Raw genomic sequence first — 19,742 nt, 5'->3', positions numbered from 1 at the left:
TCGTGCCGCCCGCCCCCCAGGGCCGCTCACCCGACCGAGAAGTTCCCGCAGCCGCAGCCGCCGCCGCCGCCGCCGCCGCCGCCGCCGAACCCTCAGGCCTCGCCCCTCACACGGCCGCCGCCTCACACAGGAGCCGCACCACAGCTCCCGCAGCTGGGCCGCGGGACCCGGAACCACTTCCTTCCGGAACCGCCTCGCCCCGCCCCCTGTCCTAGCCACGCCCACTGCCCGCTGCCCAGCGCGGAGCCCGCTTTCCCACCGACCTCTGCTCTCAACTCTTTCCCAGCGAGGGTTGCCCCGCCCGGGAGGCTCCGGCCAAGAGCGCCTGCGCCCTCTGTCGGCCGTTCCCACCTCTGCCTCTCTGTCCAGGGCGCATGCGCCATCTGCCGCCCGCCCGCCCGCCCGCCCGCCGGGAAGGAAAGAACACACTGGGCGTACTGGTCCATGGATCCTCGGGGTTAAGGGTCAGAGATCGGAGTTCACCCCTCGGTCAGAGGCAGGAGCTTGGTGCCGTGGGCCTTCCAGCGTTGTGCAGATGAGCGGAGCAGATACGCCACAGCCTTCCAGCCCCTGGCTTGTCCCTCAAAGCCCTTCCAGAGCCAGCCTACCTGAACCTGCAAGGCTGTGGCCTCTCTCCTACCTACTCAATCTCTAACTGTTCCCCATGGCCTCAAATCAAGCTTGTACCCAGAAAAAAAAACCTCCCCTCTGTACCTCCCAAATAGGTTAATGGTACCAACATCCCTCCACCGTGCAATTCAAAATACTGACTCATTTTTACCTGCTCTTTTGATTTCTCTCCTCCCACACTCCATCCATCACCCCAAAGGTAGCATATCCTCACTCTTGGAGCTTTCTCACTTGACACTTTGATGTTCTTTTTACCCCTTGCAAGATTTCTCTTTCAGGGTCCACCCCATCTGGTGGACCTTCTACCCTCCCTTGTCACTGTCGTCTACTGACTGCATTAGTTTTCCTCTCCATCTGAATTACTGCCATCATCCTGATGAAACCAACAACCATGACTAAACCATGTTTCCTTAACTTCCTTGGTCCAGATGACTTTACCTCTATTCTACTTAATCCACACATTCCCAGGTACCCATTCTATAAAATCTAGACATCCATCACTTTATACTGCTTCATGGCTAAAACCTTAAGTTTACCAACCCCATTTATTTGGACTCAATCCTCATCCTCGTAGTCCTATCTCTCCCTTAGTCCCAATATACTTGTTCTTCAAAAACCACAGAGCTCTCACATCCCCTGAACCTTCTACCGGACTGAAGCCCATGGCCTTTGACTTCAACCACTCTTGTAAGCAGAGCCCCTTGAATTGCCCTTTGATACGTCCCAACATCAAACCACCACCTTGAAACACTCCAGTTATCTGCATTTTCCATACCCACGTCTATGTTTCCAAGCACCACTTGGGAGGAAGAAGCCACACAACTATAATAGAATGATACCACTACAAATTTATGGAGACTCACCACAGTGGACAGCCTTGGTGCCTCTTAGGAATCCTTTTATGTGACCACTCTCATTTCCAGTAATTGCTGTTACTAACCCTTACCACTCTCTTTAAGCCCCATACCAGTGATCATTTCCCTCTCTTCATACATGATTTTTGCTTCCTGTTTTGCAGAGAGAAATTCCCCAGCATAGTATATGAGGCCTTTGATTATCTGGTTCATACTTACCTCTCTAACTTCTCTCCTCTTTGCCCTCAATGCCCTGGCTATACTGAAATGTTTGCTGTTTAAGATGAATACTCCATTGCACATATTATCCCTTCTGTCTGGTTAAAAGATGTGGGACCTTTTAATCTGCTTCAGTTCAGGAAGGTTTTCTTCCATTCTACTTTCAAGAATTGCTCCATTTGTTCTGGTCTCTCTTTTAGGAAGAGCAATTATTTGTGGTAAACGTCTGTTTTATCGTTTTCATCTGTTTACCGTTTTTCAGCATTCTGGTAGACCTCCAGTCTGCTTTCAATGTTACCGATAAGATTTCCAAAGGCATTATTTCTGCCTCTGTTTTTACTCAATTTCTATTACTGATAATTTTGTTTCCTTCCGTCATTTCCTTCTCTCCCCCCCCCCATCCTTCTCTTTCAACTCATCCTATTGACTTTCCATCTCACCGTTTCATTTCCTTATGAATTTCTGGTCTGGTTTTATAGAAAGCCTACCTTCTTGCAAAAGGATGGTAAACTGGTCATAAAATTCCTCTTTTGGATTCCGTAGTCATTCATTTTCATAAGTATGCTCTTCTTTCTCTTCCACGATTAGGTTTTGTATTTCACAAATATATATATATATATATACATACATACACACACATATATAATGTAGTATACAAAAATATATATATGTGTATATATATATATATATATATATATCAATACATTCTCTTGATTCATCTTTGAACAAGGTGATTTTTGTTCAGACTTATTACTGGTTAATAATAAGCACAAGGAGATGGCCCTCGCCCTATATGCTGCTTCTGTGGACAGAGAGGTTAAGTAGTTTGCATAAGGTTTCATAGCTCTTGATTATGTATATGAATAGCACACACACATACAGAGGCAGAACAGGCCTAAGAGAAATGAAATATTATCTGCCTTTCCATTTATTTTTTCTTTGATTTTCATGCAAAGCCAAACCTGCTCTAGAATGCCAAGTATGCTTAATACAAGGGCTCTATATTAGTAAGAATAAATTACGCTATGATAACAAACCCCGAATCTCAGTGGCTTATAGCAACGAATGCTTATTTTTCACTTATATTTCAAGTCCATCATGGGTCAGCTTGGTTCTTCTGTCTGGGACCCAGGGTGAAGAAATTGATGCTATCTGAGACATTACTGGTGTCATACCAGAAGAAAAGGAGCAACAGTGGGACCATACATTGGATCTTAAAGCTTCTGCTTTAAAGCTGAATCAGAAATTCTGGGGGTGGGGCCCAGCATAGTTTCAACAAGCCCTCCAGGAGATTCTGAAGCATGCTCAACTTTGAGAACCACTTCTCTGTGGCTTGTATTCCCTGTAAACCAGAAGATGGACATAGAGACTTAATAAAATTGAGTAGTTTTTAAACTACTAATTCTTAAACCAGAAAAAAAAAGTCATATTAAAAGAGAGAGCAAGAGAGAGAGAGAATGAATATCATGCTTTGATACAGACTTAGATCAAGTGCCTATTGTCATTTTTTGGAGGGACACTGTTTTCTGGGGAAACCTGCCAGCTGCCCTGATATGTATCTCCAGCCATCCTTCTGTATAGCTTTCTTTTTTAAATGCTGATGTGAGAATAAGATAATTAGGAAGAACTAGGACGAATAGCTTTCTCATCCCTTGACAATGCTGTTGGCCCAGATTTTTCTCATAGTTTTTGTCTAGATGGTTTGTATTGTGTTGGTCATGGCTTCAGCATCTACATTAGTGTTTATAAGTCAGGACTGACAGACCAGGTGAATTTTCTCTTTCCTTAAGTATCTGACTTTGGCTATGTTGCTCAATACTGTCAGTGAGATTTGATGTATAATGCTTAGCTGGCCCTGATCCCTCCTCTTTTTCTTCCATCCCATGATACAGGCACTTTTTTGTGGTCACTGTCCTTTCTTTACCTTTACTTTTTAAAGGGCTTTGTCAACAGTGGAACACAGACAGAAATGATTTATATTATTTGGAAGAAAATGTTTCTAGACAGGCTTACGCTGCAGATGCCTTTTTGCTCATTCTAGTCACTGCCTTTATGTCTGTTTTCCTACTGAGACGGAGGACAAATTCCTAAGCAAGATTTGGTAGCTGCTACCAGCCCTCTGGTTCCATAAATTATTTCTGATGAACTCTTTTGTAATGCAATATGTGAAGCAGCTTGGCCCTGGTCTGAAAGCAATACAATATTTGTGGTTTTAAAACAAGGTGTCACAAGTCAGCAATTATTTTGAAAAAAACTTTTTTTGATTGATGTGAACTACCTACATTGATGCAAGGCAAAAAAGGAATGGTGAGGTTAGGTTTAAAACTTAATCTTACTGCAAAATAAGATTAATTGTTTAAAAGTTCATTACTCACCTTATTTAAATCTTTAGTGTTCCCCCGGAAGCTCTTGCCCAGATCCTTGATGGATTCAGTTCACATATCTTTTCTACCATAAGCAGGTCTGGTTTTGTGTCCCGGCACAACCCAGACACCAGTTCAAAAGTCACTGAGCTCTCAAACCTTTCATCTGCCTGATAAATTTGCTTTGTTTAACTCCATATTTGTTAGGTACTCCACAACTTCTTCTTAAATGTTCACACCAATTTTCACTCTCCCTTAGACTGGTAGGGAAAGAAAACATAATGGACCCTGTGGTAGATTTCATAATAATACAGTCAAAATATTTATTGCTCCTCTCTTCCCAGGCCCTCTACTTGAAAATTGAAAATGACAAATGTGGATCCCACTATATTTCCATTGGACGGCTCTGGTCTCAGCCAGTCATGGCATAGCAGAGACAACTAACTAGCCACCAAATTATTGGGTTGGCCAAAAAGTTTTTCTGGTTTTTCCGTAAGAGCTTATGGAAAAACCCAAACGAACTTTTTGGCCAACCCAGTACTGGTGCTCTCCCTTACACAGAATAGTACTATCCCTGGTAAGAAACAAAGCAGCCAGGGACTATACTTACCAGCATCCCTTGCATCTAAGTGGGGCCACGTGACTAGTTCTTATCAATGAAATGTGAGTGGAAATGATACGTGTCCCTTAGAGGCCAGGGTGGTTGGAAAGCAGTGTGTCTTCTCCATCCTCTTTCCCTATTCTGTCAGCTTAATGCAGAAAAACATGACAAAATTGGAAGATGAGGGAGCTACAGGATGGAAGGGGCCTAGTCAAATTACCACTCAAAAGAGAGTTGTAATAAAGGATATCTGGGGCTTCCCTGATGGTGCAGTGGTTGTCCCCTGCCGATGCAGGGGACACGGGTTCGTGCCCCGGTCCGGGAAGATCCCACATGCCGCGGAGCGGCTGGGCCCATGAGCCATGGCCGATGAGCCTGCGCGTCCGGAGCCCGTGCTCCGCAACGGGAGAGGCCACAGCAGTGGGAGGCCCGCGTACCACAAAAATAAATAAATAAATAAATAAAATAAATAAAGGATATCTGTTTTGGACTTCACAGGAGGGAGAAAAAAGTTCTATTGTATTTGGGACACTGTGCATCTTGCGGGTAGGGTGGGGTTGTTATAGAAGCCAGCATTACCTTCACTAATACACACGGTCATCTCCTTCCCTTTGGCCAGTGATTAGCTTAGGGGTCGGTGTAAGACCTAGTACTGGCCAATGAGAAGCAGAAATCTTCTGGGAGCTTCCGGGAAAGAGTTTCCTCCCTGATAGAAGGAGGGAGCAGTAGAAAGGGCAGCCTGCCACTAACTTTTTCACAACTTTGACACAGTGGCATTGAGGATGGGATGCTGGTGCCATAGCAGCCTTCCTAAGAGGCAAGAAACTCAAAAAAGTGCTGCCCCAGAATCCTGATGTCATTTAGCTGTCTTTGGAGCTTCTTACATATTATGTGTGATTCCTAAATAACCTTAATATTGAAGCTACTTTGCGTCGTGTATAGTGGAATGATCAAAACTAGTACACTTATTCTCAATTTTAAAAAATTCATTCAGCAAAGATTTATTGTGGGGCTCGTCTGTGGCAGGTGCCATTCTAGGTGCTGAGGATCCAATGCAAAGACAAAAACCAGGATCCTTGAGACTGTCACCTCATGATAGAATGTGGGTCTGGCAGAAGGATATGTAGATCAGAGGCCATGGATTTGAATCCAGAACTTTTCTCAGTAACAACTGTGTTTACTCACTTACAAATATTTACTGAATACCTGTGTTAGGTAGTAGGAATATGGCAGCCCTGCTGTCAGGAGGCTTACAGTGGGGGAGATAGACAAGACATTACTCCAAGAATCACATAAATAAATGTCTCATCGCAAACTGTAATAATATGAAAATGTATAACAGCAAACCTGACCTCATCACCCATCACAACTGCAAATAAGAACTTGTTAAATTATTTGTCTACTGTCGCTCTTCCCTGCTAGACTATGGGCTCCAGGAGGGCGGGGACAATATCTGGTCTCGTTCTCTGCTCTATCCTCATCCTTAGCAAACTGCTTGGCACAGAGTAGGGAGTAGGTATTCACACATAAGTGCTTAATAAGTGAGCATTTATGACACGGCTTTCCTCCTGGATGAGGGGAAAAAAACTATCCTACCAACTGTCCATGTTCCCAGACGGAGGGTGCAGGTATTCTGCTGGAACTGAGCAATAGACAGACCAAATCCCCTCAGCAGAAGATGCCCAGGGATTTGCAAAATCAGCAGCAACTGCTGGCGAGGGAAGCTGGTTGAGCTCAATTGGGAAACCTGCAAATATAACTAGGAGATGTGTCGACTGGCAAGAGCCTCTAGGGGATAAGCCTGTGTGATTTCCCAGGCAGGAACTTGGAAGTATGGTGGGCCAGGGCAAGCACAGGCTCCAAAGGAAACCTTGGGTTTGGAGCCCAGCTGTGTACTTCCTGGCTGTACATGACGGGACTTCACCTGTCTTGGCCCTCATGGTAAAGTGAACATGGCAACAGCACTGCTTATCTCAGAAAGCCCTTCTGAAGGCTAAGGGAGAGAATACGTGGAAAGCTCTTAGCACACTGCCTAGCTGGCTCGGGTCCGGTTCTCCAGGAACAGGCTCTGAGACCAGTTAGCACACAGGAAAGGCATGGGGAGTGCTGGGGGAGGGGGGCAGGGGAGTGAAGGAAGCAGCAGCCAGAACTTGGGCTGCAATACGTTCTCAACAAAGGCCTCGGGTGAACCCACAGGGAGCTCTGAAGCTGGGACAACCCTTCTGAGTTGTCCTACCTTTAGGCAAGGGTCTTCATATACCTGAGCAATCCAGTCAGGATCCAGCCTATCCATAGGCTGTCCAAGTGAGGGGATTTAACCTTGGTGAGGCAGCCTCCTTCAGTCAAGGGCAATTCTTAGAAAGGAACTCCACCAACAAACCTCAGCAAACTGTACCTCCAGCATCTGGAAGGAGACATCCAGAAAGACAAACACCTCAGTCCTAAAAGGGAGGGCCGTGTAGGTGGCACACCATGACATCCGTGACACTAGCATTTAATATGAACCTTTAAAGCCATTAGAGCAGCTGCTTAAACTTTCCCAAAGCTTGCTGAGGACTTAAGGCATCCTCACTGTCAAAGTACAACTTCGCAAAGGTTAAAAGCCTAATTGCGATGTAAATGTACGGTGAGCAGGTGGCAAAAATGTGTTGTTGAGGTTCAGAGCGAGCCTCCCCCAAATGTGCCACATTCGCATGAGGATTATCTTCAGCTAAAGGTCACTGAGACCCTGCGGATTCAAGAGAAACTACTGCCCTCCTTTGACTACCTAGAAGAATTTAAATTGTTGCTGTTTTCTCTTGACCAGAAAAGAGTTATTAGCAGAAATAAATTTTATCTAAGTGCCTCCATCTATATGGCAGGACAAACATCTAATTATTGATACCGAACAGCTGCTCTTCTTATCATTCTTTGGGCGACGCTCCTGTCCTGGGAAGCCCCCAGCCGCTATCCCACTCCTCAGCTCGGATGGCACAGGGACCTCAGTTTACCTTTCTGTCTTCGAACCTTTCATAAATGTGGGGTCTCTGACCCTCTCATGTATGTGGAGTTCCCATATAGATGAAATTAAATTTGACCTTCTCCTGTTAGTCTGTCTCACGTCGATTTAATTCTTAGATCAGCCAGAAGAAGCTGTTAAAGGTAGAGGTAAATTTTCTTCCTCCCCGACTGTGTTTAACTCATTAACGAGCAGGATAACAAAGCCGGATCAAGGGAGGATACAGAACCGATTGTGACACACACTTGGATGTAAGTATACACACAGCAACACACACATATACTTAGTGGAGCAAAGAATGCTGGAGAAGACTGCAAAGTTAGATACAAAATTGCTTAGGGCTCTACAGGGACAAACAGGAATAACCTGTGGAGGTAGCTTTTCTATAGGACAAAAGTCATCCGCAACTTTCTGTCTACAAGTGAATAACTCTGGAGACTGGGCTCTAGGTCACAGCACACAGGCAGTCATAGGAAGTCACATCCCCTGAGACTCAGTGGCCCCTTGGGCTGCTTTGTTGAGACCATGCTGTCACAGGGCTTTGTAAGGGCACACTGTTATCTTTCGGCCTTATTTCCACGTTCTGGATAATTTCTTACCATTGGTAAACATTGAACACCGCATACCAGCCATCGGAGCTGTCACCATACAGGGGTGGCCCCTGAGAAGCTTCCAGAAGGCCAGTTCCACTGAGCAAATGGGAGTCGCTTCTTTCCTCCCAGTGATGCCAGCAAGATTCAGTTTGTTCTAAAACAACCATGAAGACCCACTGCGGGGGCTGCATTCAACCCCACAAGCTCTTCGAACATCTACTGTGCAGGACCTAGTGCCTTCCTAGCTATCACCTCTGTAGTGACAACTTTCTGACTGTCTCAAAGATAAGCCTGCACACGCTACTAGGAAAATGCGGTTCAAAGACAAGTACAACCAACAGAGAGCTGTGGGCTCTGATTCGAAAACAAAAGTTCCTTTAAGCAAAAGTTTAATTCCTTGGGACTCTATTCCTTACGTTTTGCATTTCGTGAGATGGGGAAAGCTTGCCTTAATGCTTTCTTGGAAGTCCAGAAGGCTGGCTGCTTTAGACCTTGCCCCTAGCACTCAACCATCCCTCAGGGCCAACCAGAAGAATGAAACTTGGCATTTCCTAACTACTGCACAGAAACTTCTCACTTACTTACCACGGAGCTGAAGGCGCTCACCACTCCATGTCTCTCATCGGCCTAAAAGGCCCACGTTGGGCATCTGATAGAAAGCCCATGTTTGGCATCTGATCCAGTATTTATGCACACAGAATGTGAAACAACACAAAACAGCCGGCATGGACTGAGTTAGATAAACACCACCCTAATTTGGCCTGTTGGAGGCTAGGGGGAAAAGGGGAGCAAGTGGTTTAGGGGATACTATTTTCAAATCCCATGGTCTTGCTTCCAGGTACGATGGGAACTTGAACCAACAGTAAAGCCAAGCTCTGCTGCTGTGAGTAGACATATGGATAATAACCCTTGCAAAAGTGAGCTCAGATGAAAAGGTTCTAGAATTAGATAGTGGTGATGGTTGCATGACTGTGAAGAAATCAAAGACAGAGTTGTATACTTTAAAAGGAAGGAATTTTTATGGTATGTGAATGATATCTCAATAGTTTTTTTAAATAAAAAGAATCAGAACTACAATTCTCCATGGGGCTTCTGGCCCTTCTCCACTATAAGCACCTGCTCTAGCAAAACACTTCTGCTCTCAGGGGCAGGAGAGCCTGTCAGCTCCCCTGGGGCACCAAAACTGTGGCCCCAGGGTCAACCCCAGCTCTGCCAAGTTCCAGCTGTGTGTCCTTGGGAAAGTAACCCTCTCCTACCTACCTCACATCCTGGACAAGTCTCAGGACCACCTCGCGTACAGCAGGATCTCAGGACGTGCTGACTGTTAAGGTTCATTCCTGCAGGAGAAGCTTAAACCATGGCGAGTAGAGGCCACTGCTTCCCACCTCCTGAGATCACAGCATATCCCGAGGAGGGGGAGGCATCAGTTGGAGGTCTTTGGAGGCTCGTGTCTAAATTTCCAAGCCTCGTGTCTAAATTTCCCCGACTTAAACCCTGAACCATAATTGGCACCCACACCTTGGACCCTGCTCCTGACTTTACCATTTCCTCACTAACTTCTGGGTCCTTATCCCCAGCCCATCAGAGACACTGAACTTGGCTGACCCTCAGGAGACACTAAACCACGTGCTCTCTCTCTCCAGGAACAAATGATCAACCCACCCCGGTCCCATCATGCACTAAATTCTCACCTCTCTTGGATGTGTCACTGATCTCTATTTCTATTCCAAATTCTATTTCTCTATCAGACTACACTGTTTTAGGGAGTTCCCTCGTGGCCTAATGGTTAGGATTCCGTGCTTTCACTGCCGTGGCCTGGGTTCAATCCCTGGTCGGGGAACTGAGATCCCGCAAGCTGCGGGGCAAGGCCAAAAAAAAAACACTATACTGTTTTAATTATGGAAGTTTTACCATATATTTGACTGTTTGTTGGGGGAAGCCTCCCTTTTAAAAAACTCACTCTAGAAGTTTCTTAGCTTTGTATTCATTTTCTTACATGAACTGTACAATTACATCTTTTTTTTTTTTTTTTTTTGGTCACGCAGCACAGCTTTTGGGATCTTAGTTCCCTGACCAGGGATCAAACTTGGGCCCTCAGCAGTGAAAGCACTGAGTCTAACCACTGGACTGCCAGGGAATTCCCTGTACAGTTATATTTTCAAGTTGCAAAACAGAAATCCCATGGAGTGGAACTTCATTTAATTTACACAAATGTGAGGGTGGGTCACCTACTCTTCTTCGGGTGTGTAGGTTTTCCCATTCAGGGGGCATGGCATGTCTTTCCATTTACATTTATTCTAATGTCCCCTGGTCAAGTTTTAGACGAAGCTTGTTCTTTCTAGGAATTTTATGAGTTTTTTAGGATCCATTTTTCTGTTTACTTTTAATGTGTGAGAAAACTATTGATTTTTCTTCACTTAGTGGTTAGCTCCCCTGTGGAACTATTCTGAGTTCCCCAGTTGTTTCTCATGGATTCCCCACAAAAAGACTATCTGTAAAGTTTTCTCTTTTCTAATGTTCCTAAGAGCTCTCGCTCCATTTTCTTATATAATTGTGCTTCCTGAGTGATGCTCAAGAGTGGGGATGGGTATAACAACTCTAGAAACAAGCTAGTTCTTTACACTTGCTTTCCAAATGAAAAAAAATTGCAAAAGCACTTGACTAATAGGAAACCTGCATATATTAAGAAAAATTTAGAATGTTCACAAAGTAGAAATTGCTCTTAGGAGTGACTAGATATCACTACGACCCTCTGGCCAGAGCTCATGATGACAGAAGCTACTTATAATGCTGCTGTCAAAGGCCAGCACATGGAAAAAATGAGGATGCCCACTCGTGTGCCCTCACCAGAGGCTTTGTCATCAGAGCTGGGGAGAGCTGCGTTAACTGGGCCCTCGGCTTTGGAGGTGGCAGCCCAGCAGTTACCACAAGGATCCGACATCCCCATTCCAGTCCTGGCCCTCCTGTCTCCTGGTCTTGGCTGGTATTGTCTCCCAGGCAGTAGACAGGCCATGATTTAGATACAAAAAGAAAGTTGGTGTGGGTTTCAGCTTACTGGAAAACAGGGGTCACCATTCCCATTATAATTTTGTTGAAATGCCAGATTGCTCTATGGAATGTTTTTGGAGATTACACTAAGGTTAACTGCATCTTAGCTAGCTAGCAATCCCTCGCATCAGTGGTATGAAAGTACAGCAACTTTACTATACTTACAAGTTCATCATGTCCTGGGACAGCTCATCACTGAAGCTTATTTCCACAGTTGGTTTCACTTGGAACTGGCAATAGAGGAATTTTAATGAGTTAGACAGGGAAAGGACACCCACACAGGATTTTTAATTTTTTTTTCCAAATAGGTTTTCAAAAATCTGGTATCTGGTTTGGTTTCAGCACATTTTTTTTATCGAGCCTACAGAAGCAAACAAAGCACTAACACACCATCAGACTCTTCAATGAAAATGTATTTCACGGTAACACAAGGTACACATCGTGCAAATGAGGCATCACCAGGATCACAATGGTGCTGTGAGGTACAACAGATTGCAAGAAAACAGACATTTAGCAAAACAGGGCTATAAGAAAGATGGCAAGGCGTTTTTTGGAAAGTCAGACCATGCTATCATTTTCTATGTGCTTGTCATAAAAGGGATTTTCCCCCGATATTCATCAAGATCTATGGCACTGTATTATTGGAGGCATGTATTTTATTTAGTATATACACATACACAAACGTACACAGTTTCCATACCTAATACAGTCTTACACTGTAGCTGGTTTTAAGAGCACATGAACAAGATTACTATGGAGACTTTTTTGTATCTCCTGGTTGCAAACCTCAGTCAGAATTATGGATCTTTCCAAACTCTTTATTGTACAAGACAAAAAAAAAAGGTTTCAAAGAAGAAAAGGTTATTTTAATCTGAAAGTCACATTTCACCACAAGAAATGAAGAAAACACATTATTATATGGCACAAAACGTGTAAAGTATACATTCTACCGTCATTTGTCCCCCGCCCAGATGTTTTTATGTTCAAGCCTGTTAAAGTGACATATTAGGTCCAGTTCAGGGGCCCCTGTCTCAGAGCACTATGCTTTTCATTTGTACCTGGTTTTATTAGAGTTGAGTAAACAAACAAACAAAAGCCCCAAGACCCAAGAGAAAAATAACAGCTACAACATGAAAAGCAACCACCTGGGCAGGAGGTGCACGATTCATTCAGTCCAGAAGCCACTTGAGGGTCTGGAGTGACTACAGCTTGGAGGATTTCAGGTACAACATGAAAAGGTCCTTGGAGATTCAGATGCCCAAGTCTGGAGGAATATGCCTAAGGGAGCAGACGGCCTTCCACGCTGTTCAATGGCTCCCTTGCTCAGCCAGACTCACTCCACTAGCCGCCCAAGGAGCAATGGGAGGCAACATATTTTGCAGGTGACTAAGTTTAATAATAAAACACGGCTTCTTGATAGTAACTTCCAACAAAGAAACCCCAGAGATGGGGGAAATGTTCCAGAATTTCTTCTCCTTCTAAACACAGACAGGGAGATATGCAACCCAAGTTTTCAGTATATGTTTAAGTAGAGTCTGGGTAAATGTCTAGAATATTTACAAGAAAAGACATCTAAATGTTTATATGCTCCAAGTCTGGGGATAAGAATGGTTATAAGGTGACTTTCCAAGCCGAAATCACACGGGTTATTCAGAGGATCACTATGATAATAAGAGTACAGGAAGTGCTTTATCAGCAGCTGAAGCTCATAAATAGAAATGTAACATGGAACTCTGCTAAAGCCCGACAAGGCCAACGTCTCAAGGATCTACTGAGAGTGGCCAGCGTTTGACATACTAAGTAGGAATACAGTTACATTTTGATTTAATAGTTTGGAATCCAGCGGTTAAGGACGACAGAAGCTTCTTCAGAGGGCCGGCAGCTCAGATTTGACTACCAGCAGCTTCATGGGTTCTCCAAACGCCACCTGTGGCAATTCAAAACCAAAATCGGGTGAAACCAATGGAGAGACAGTATTTTGCAAGTTGTAGCATCTATTCTCTCTCACTGAAATGATCGCAGTGTGGGACTTTCTACCTTCTTGGTAATTGCATTTTCCTTGGCTTATAGAGTCTCTCAACGGAAGTGCTGCAGCATTTTGTGTAGGACTATTCTTTTAGGGGATCAAATTTTCTTTCGCGGGACTGTCCTAAAACCTGCAGGACGTTTAATGTCACAAATCCCAGTGCTGCCTCCAGCCACTGTGACAGCCACCCCCAACACCTTTCCAAACACATTTCCAGCAGGGGCGTTGCCACCTCTGGCTGAGAAGAATTTGATAACTAGAATTATATGACAGATGAAAATATACAAGCAGTATGAAAACAATTATTTAGCCAAGATTTTTTTTGGACAAGGATTTTGCACTTCTTTTAGTTAGAAATGTAGGAAATAGATTTGAGAAGCCATGAACACTCTTCTAAGTTTTGTGGATTTTCTGGTCCTTAACTGATAGCGAGGTCAGTGAACCGAAGGGTGCAAGGTATGCTAATAACAAGAGAAATCTCTTGCTAAATATTAATCCATGTAACTGTCAGGGAAAGAGAATGCTCAGGTGAATTTTTTAAAGTGTCCAAGAAGGCAGCTGCTCTTCCAAACCAGGGATATGGTTTATTCTAAAAACTGCCTGTCACGCATTCCCTCTCATGTGTGAAAGGACCACAACCGCTTCCCCAAGGGCCAAGAGAAGCAAACTCCAAAATGCACTGTCTACAGCCAACAGCTGAGGTCAGGTAGAAATAAGTATGTGAGACACTGTGACCTCGGCCGTGTGGCCTCCCCAACCTGTTTCCTCATTTGAGAAATAGAAAGGTTGGACTAAATCATATCAGTTATTGAAGTTCTGTTATAGGAGTGGAATATCATAAAAAATAAGGTGGCTGAGAATAGAAAAATTTCAGTCTAAAATGGGAGGAGCAATTGGAATTAAGTTATGAAAGTATTTGATGACAGATTCTAATTATGTTTTTCATCATTCAAAAATAAGCCCCGGGCTTCCCGGGTGGCGCAGTGGTTGAGAGTCCGCCTGCCGATGCAGGGGACACGGGTTCGTGCCCCGGTCCGGGAGGATCCCACATGCCGCGGAGCGGCTGGGCCCGTGAGTCACGGCCGCTGAGCCTGCGCGTCCAGAGCCTGTGCTCTGCGACGGGAGAGGCCACAGCAGTGAGAAGCCCGCGTACCGCAAAAAAAAAAAAAAAAAAAGCCCCAAACTGAAGTAAATCCAATGTGTGGTGAGTATAACTAAGTACACACAAATCCAGTGTTTATAACCCATAGATATATCTTACTCAAACAAGAAGCTTCTAGAAGCACTTCGGCAAGAAAAAAAGGCCAAAGGCGGGGAACGCTTCAGGGCACAAACTTCAGTTCTTCCCCCCCTTACTCCTTCAGGTATGATCCAAGAACAGAGGAAGTCAACAGGACAGCAAACCATTTAGCCCAACACTCACCAATGTATACAAGTGATTCTAGATAGGGTGTGGGATGTCACTGAATAAAACCAGGGGGGAAATTCATTTTATTAACACTACTTTGCACCACTATTACAGCATTCTCTCATTGTCTGTAAAAAGTTGCTACTTGAGACAGATGGCTGGTCAAACCTTTAGCCAGTGCTTCTACACGCACCACCCCCCGGCCCCGAACAGCAGGGGTGGGCACGCTGCGGTGGCGCAGAAAGCTCTCAGATGAGGATTCACTTGAAATCCATCTCAGTTCTTGTACATACCATGAGTCCACATTTGTTTGCTTTTTGTAAAAATAAAACTGACTAGGAGGCTGAGTGACGTTTACCTCACCTTCACAAACCCCAGCTGGAGAGTTACAGATTTAGACTATCATCAAAAGACTGTACCTTTCATTAAAGAGATGTTGTATTTGTCAACAGAAGGTGTTCAGAGTATTTTCTTGGCCAGGACTGTTAAATCCTTCGATCAGGTTTTTGTTACAGTCATCCAGGCTGAGATTTTCACTGGATCTCTTGGGGAAAATGGGGGGGCCAGTGAAATCTAAGAGATCTTGAAGTGCTCGGGCATTACCAGTTCCATTTTGGTCCAGAGATACCCCAGGAATCATTTCACTCACTGGTGAAAATTCTGGGATAGAGATAAGCTCTTCTTTTGAAACAGGACTGGAGGGGGAGGGGGAGAGAGGGAGGGAGAGAGAGAGATGGAGAGATAGACAAACTATTAATTCTATTTGTCATATTTTGTTATACTACTCTTCTTTTCTAGAGAAGACGGATTTAGAGCCAGAGCTTGTGTGTAACACATTATAAAAGATACAAGTTAGTTTAAATCTGAGACACTGACAGAAGGGAAGCGGATTTGAGACAGGAGGGAAGGGGGCAGGGCACAACCTTTAAAACAATGACATAGCCTTTGAGGATACAAAAACTGGTTAGAACCGATCAGACCCAAGATGGTGGAAGATTCGACTTCCCTTAGACCCTGAGCCTCATTATACCCTCATTATAATACATTAGCATATGCTAAAGGACAACCCACAGGCGCCATGAGAGTTCCGAGGCTGACCATAAAAGGCCAAAAAGTAGGCAGTGGCCCAATTCCTGGAAATCCCCGCCCCCTCTCCAAAAGAGTTGGAATAATCCTCACACTTGTTAGCGAATGAAATTACCCAGCCCATAAAAACCAACCACGCCATATTTCAGGGTCACTCTCGCCTTTTGAGACTGACCGTATTCTGTCTATGGAACGTGCATCTCCCAGGGCCTCTCACCTTCTGAGATGGCCTGCACTCTGTCTCTGGAGTGTGTATCTCCCTAAATAAACTGGCTTTCCCACTTACTTCTTGGGGCAGAGCCCCCTTGTCTGCCCACTTGTATCCCTCACAAGCATTCTATATTAATAAATCTACTTCTTGCCTATCACTTTGCCTCTCGCTGAATTCCTTCTGCGCTGAGACATAAAGAACCTGAGCTTCATTAAGTCCTGAGACCAGGTGTGCGATTTCAATTAAAAGACAGTGGGTTTGAGTCCCAGCTCGTGGGTTCAAGTCCCATCTGAGGTGTGTGGTTTCAGATTGAGCAGGGCTGCGAAGGCCAAGCTCACGCTGCCCATGGGAAGAAAGTAAAAACCCGCAGGCACCAGCGCACTACTACAGAGAAGCCAAGCACTTCCGAAACCCTTAAAATGGGAAACGCAAACAGGGCCAATGCCAGAAGCTGAAAGTGAGCTGAAGGGCGGGGGGGTGGGGGGTGGGGGGTGGGGGTGGGGTGGGGGGGGCGGGGGTGGGGTGGGGTGGGGGTGGGGCGGGGGGGTGTCTAATCACCACGGGGTGCCTTGGTGCAGCCTCTCTCTATAGCAGCACCGCCTCTGGGGAGCAGCTTTCCCTCCCCAGACCTCACTTTCCTCCGCTGCAAAATGCAATCAACAAGCGTTTCTCCCCCCAGGCGACCACGTGGGGAAGACTTTGCCGGAGCCACCTGGAGGCCATGCTCAGGCCCGGAACGTCGTTAGCAAGAACCCCCGCCACCCACCCGGCCACCTGCAGAGCCGATCTCTCCCACAGCACCCTCGCTAAAGTGAGACTTCCACTCCCCCGCCCCTCCCCCTCCCCCCCAACACCGCGGGCCTTGTCTCTCTCTCTCTCTCTCCTCTCCCTAGAGGTGGAAGGAGGAAGTTTCGTAGCCTGTCAACCAGAGGCCGAGCTCAGATAAGTGGTGGGCTGGGATCTGAGGTCCCCTCACCAGGAGTCTCTCGGAACAGCCAGAGTAGGGCTGCTGTCAGGTTTGTCTGGGTTTTTTTCTTCCTCCGTAAGAGCTTAGAGAAGAATCTAGAAAAACGAGTTGAAGTGCAGAAGCTCAGATGATGTGTCTCCCTCACACTGAGCCTAGTTAAGGGGCAGCAGCTGACCTGACGCCACTTCTGGTGGCCCGGAGCCTGGGCAAACTGCTTCATTAGTGGGAACACCCGCCCCATCTCCGCCTTGCCCACCTCCATTCCCAGGGTTTGAACAGCTGGTCAGAGCAGGCGGAGGACAGAATGGCGCCACAAGCTTGGGCGCTGCCCCCAGGAGTCACCATTCTCCAATGCAGAGGTGGCCACACCAAGAACGCAGTGCACACACAAAGCTCCTTCACTTCCTTGAGCCATGGCCAGTGCCAGGTCTCGTCCCGCCCCCCCCCCCCAGAGGCAGAAAGAATAAGCACAACTGCCTCGACATGGCGGCAGGAGGTATTGTGTTATCCTTTAAGATGCCCCAGCAGTTCCCTGCCCCCCCGGGGGCAGAGTGGCACCACTTACAGGAAGTCTGCCATGACGGTGGCGGGTGGTGGCAAGGCCTGAGGAGGCCGTACTCTCAGGCTGCGCAGGACTCGCTCTCCTGGTGACAGGGCGGCTGGACCCTGGGTTTTCCCATATCTGGCTCAAGGCCAGGGTGCACGAGCTGGGATATTTACAGTCAGTGTGCCCTGGGAAAGGCTCTGCTCCCCACCTGCCTCCCCCCAGACTGAGGCTGAGTATTCACAGGCAAGGAGATAAGTGTAAGCTCTGGCAGGCTGGAGCTCTGGCAGAGCTTGTACAGAATACTGGCATTCCCTCCTGTCACAGAGAGGACCCCCAGCCCAACTGCCCTGCACTGCATTGTTCCAGCGCCTCTGCCCCAACCCCGGGCTAACTGAGCCCTCCTTTGGTCCAGGATTAATTCGCCAGGCAATGTTATCCACAAACATATACCAGTTAAGAATTCCTTAAGTTGTTAGGATCTGAAAGCAAATTAGTTCCTTTATCAAGTTTCCAATGACAAGTTTACTTAAACATGAGACACTGGACACAGTGAGTGGGCCCTTTTGGTGCCCCACCCAGATCCCCTTTGCCTGTGGTTGCACCCACCCCCTAGCTGCTATGGGCTCACAGCTGCTGCCCTTCCTCTGGACAACTGCCTTTGGCTGATGGGAGCATCCCCACCCTGGGTGCTCCACAGTCGATGGCTGACAAACACAGTGCCATGAAGGCCGCCTCCCTTACCGCAGTCAGAGCCCTCTCTGGTGGAAATCCATCCTCCAGAGTTCCACTGGGACCAGCTGAGACCAGATCCTTGCTTAGTGACTCCCCCTGCCCAATCCTGCTTCCCTCCCTTCCCTTTCTCCCGAGAACTCTCTTCTGATAAATCCCATGCCCTAGAATCCCTGTCCCAGGCTCTGTTTCTAGGGAACTCAACCCAAAACATGGATATTAATTTACCACTGTTAGCTTTCCTGAACGGCAACCGTATCTACTATAGGTGTGTAGAAAGATTTGGGTGTGGAAAAGATGAAGAAATCAACTAAGAGGTGGTAGAGGTATCTGGGGAAGAGATGAGGCTCAAATGCAAAAGCAGTGGACCTACCTCACATCCATAGACTGAACTTCTTCGGTTGAATCATCCAGACTGTTTGATTTCCCATCAAGGGCGTCCAGGTGAACAAGTCCCCCAACTGGTTTAAGTCCATTAGCGAAAACATCTTGGGGGAAAGTCTCTGGGGCAGCACGTTCCACACCATTAACTTCCTGGCAGGTGTTCAAGCCATTGATTTCTGATGGAGAACACAAAGTCATTCTGTCAGTCATAAAATATCCCAAACGATGAAATAACAGGGGAAATATCTATAGAGGCAATGAATCCTCTACTTTACCAACAATGCAATATCTTTTGTAAAAAGAACCCCATGTAGTCACCTTCCCACCGGGAAGAGATGACAAATGACATCATCAGTGTCTGTGCAGGGCTCATGACCCACCCGGGAGGCTTGGTGTCATATGCCGTACAGGTCCCCGGGCTCTTGAGCCACAAGGCTAAAGAGAAATGTGAAGAGTCACTCTGAGATGGGGATGTGTTTTCTGACTTTGGCTGCCACGAAATAGTCCAACCTGAGGAGCTTTAAGTACATGATAGAAAAGAGCTGGACTATCTAGAACTCTGGAAGGCAGAAGAAACTGCCGTAGAACAACAGAGTCAGTTCTTAATAGAACCTGACCAGCAATTAAGCTTCCCGGAAAGCAGCCCGGCCAGCAGATGGCCTGGCTCCGGCACTGGGATTATTAGAGTAACTGAGGAACCCGCCGGTTTCCAAGTGGACCTGACAGACCTGTGCTGGAGATGGAAACTCCACAAGGGAGGGGAAAGTGCACAGGCCCCTTGCACTAATAAAGCTCTTAGGACCCGTGGGTGCTAGTCTCCCACAGGAAGTGCCATGAGCCCTCACCTCCTGAAAGGAAGAACCTAAGAACCAGACCTCAAGCTCACCTATTTTGTTGGGGACAACTGGTTTTGTCTTATTTTCCACACACACAGCAGGCTGAAGCTCCACTTTCGGGTCTTCTTTCTGAAAACAAGTAGAGGGAAGGTTGGCTTTATGTAGAAAGGTAAGTGCTTTTGAAAAGTATCAGAGGATATTTGGAACCATGCTGGGCCAACTGTCTGCTCCACGGTAATTCT

At 46.2% G+C, this 19,742-nt stretch overlaps 2 protein-coding genes across 11 annotated transcripts in view; both read right to left on the bottom strand.

Moving 5' to 3' along the window:
* Window positions 1-11,509, bottom strand: part of BCLAF3 (BCLAF1 and THRAP3 family member 3) — a 78,286-nt gene extending 66,777 nt beyond the window's left edge. The window contains exon 1 of one of the 5 annotated variants that reach the window (XM_089904714.1): window positions 11,472-11,509. The gene's annotated coding sequence lies outside the window, so the exon portion shown is untranslated. Of the gene's footprint in view, window positions 1-30; window positions 131-11,471 lie in introns of those variants that run through there. The other 4 variants (XM_089904702.1, XM_089904712.1, XM_089904700.1 and 1 more) reach the window with 4 other exon arrangements.
* A 192-nt stretch (window positions 11,510-11,701) lies between these two features.
* The window catches only part of MAP7D2 (MAP7 domain containing 2), a 56,009-nt gene continuing 47,968 nt past the window's right edge, over window positions 11,702-19,742 (bottom strand). For 5 of the 6 annotated variants that reach the window (XM_022560447.2, XM_089904689.1, XM_022560449.2 and 2 more), the window contains 4 exons: window positions 19,551-19,629; window positions 18,654-18,840; window positions 15,160-15,435; window positions 11,702-13,233 (listed from right to left, as the gene is read on the bottom strand). In XM_022560447.2, the coding sequence (XP_022416155.2) occupies window positions 15,186-15,435; window positions 18,654-18,840; window positions 19,551-19,629 (516 nt within the window). In that variant the 3' untranslated portion in view covers window positions 11,702-13,233; window positions 15,160-15,185. The remainder of the gene's footprint in view (window positions 13,234-15,159; window positions 15,436-18,653; window positions 18,841-19,550; window positions 19,630-19,742) is intronic. The other variant, XM_022560455.2, reaches the window with a different exon arrangement.

The sequence above is a fragment of the Delphinapterus leucas genome, chromosome X (genome assembly GCF_059928025.1).
Source record: "Delphinapterus leucas isolate spDelLeu-1000000601 "Yukka" chromosome X, BTC_Dleu_Yukka2, whole genome shotgun sequence".
NCBI lineage: Eukaryota > Metazoa > Chordata > Mammalia > Artiodactyla > Monodontidae > Delphinapterus > Delphinapterus leucas.
This window is presented reverse-complemented; position numbering and strand designations above follow the sequence as displayed.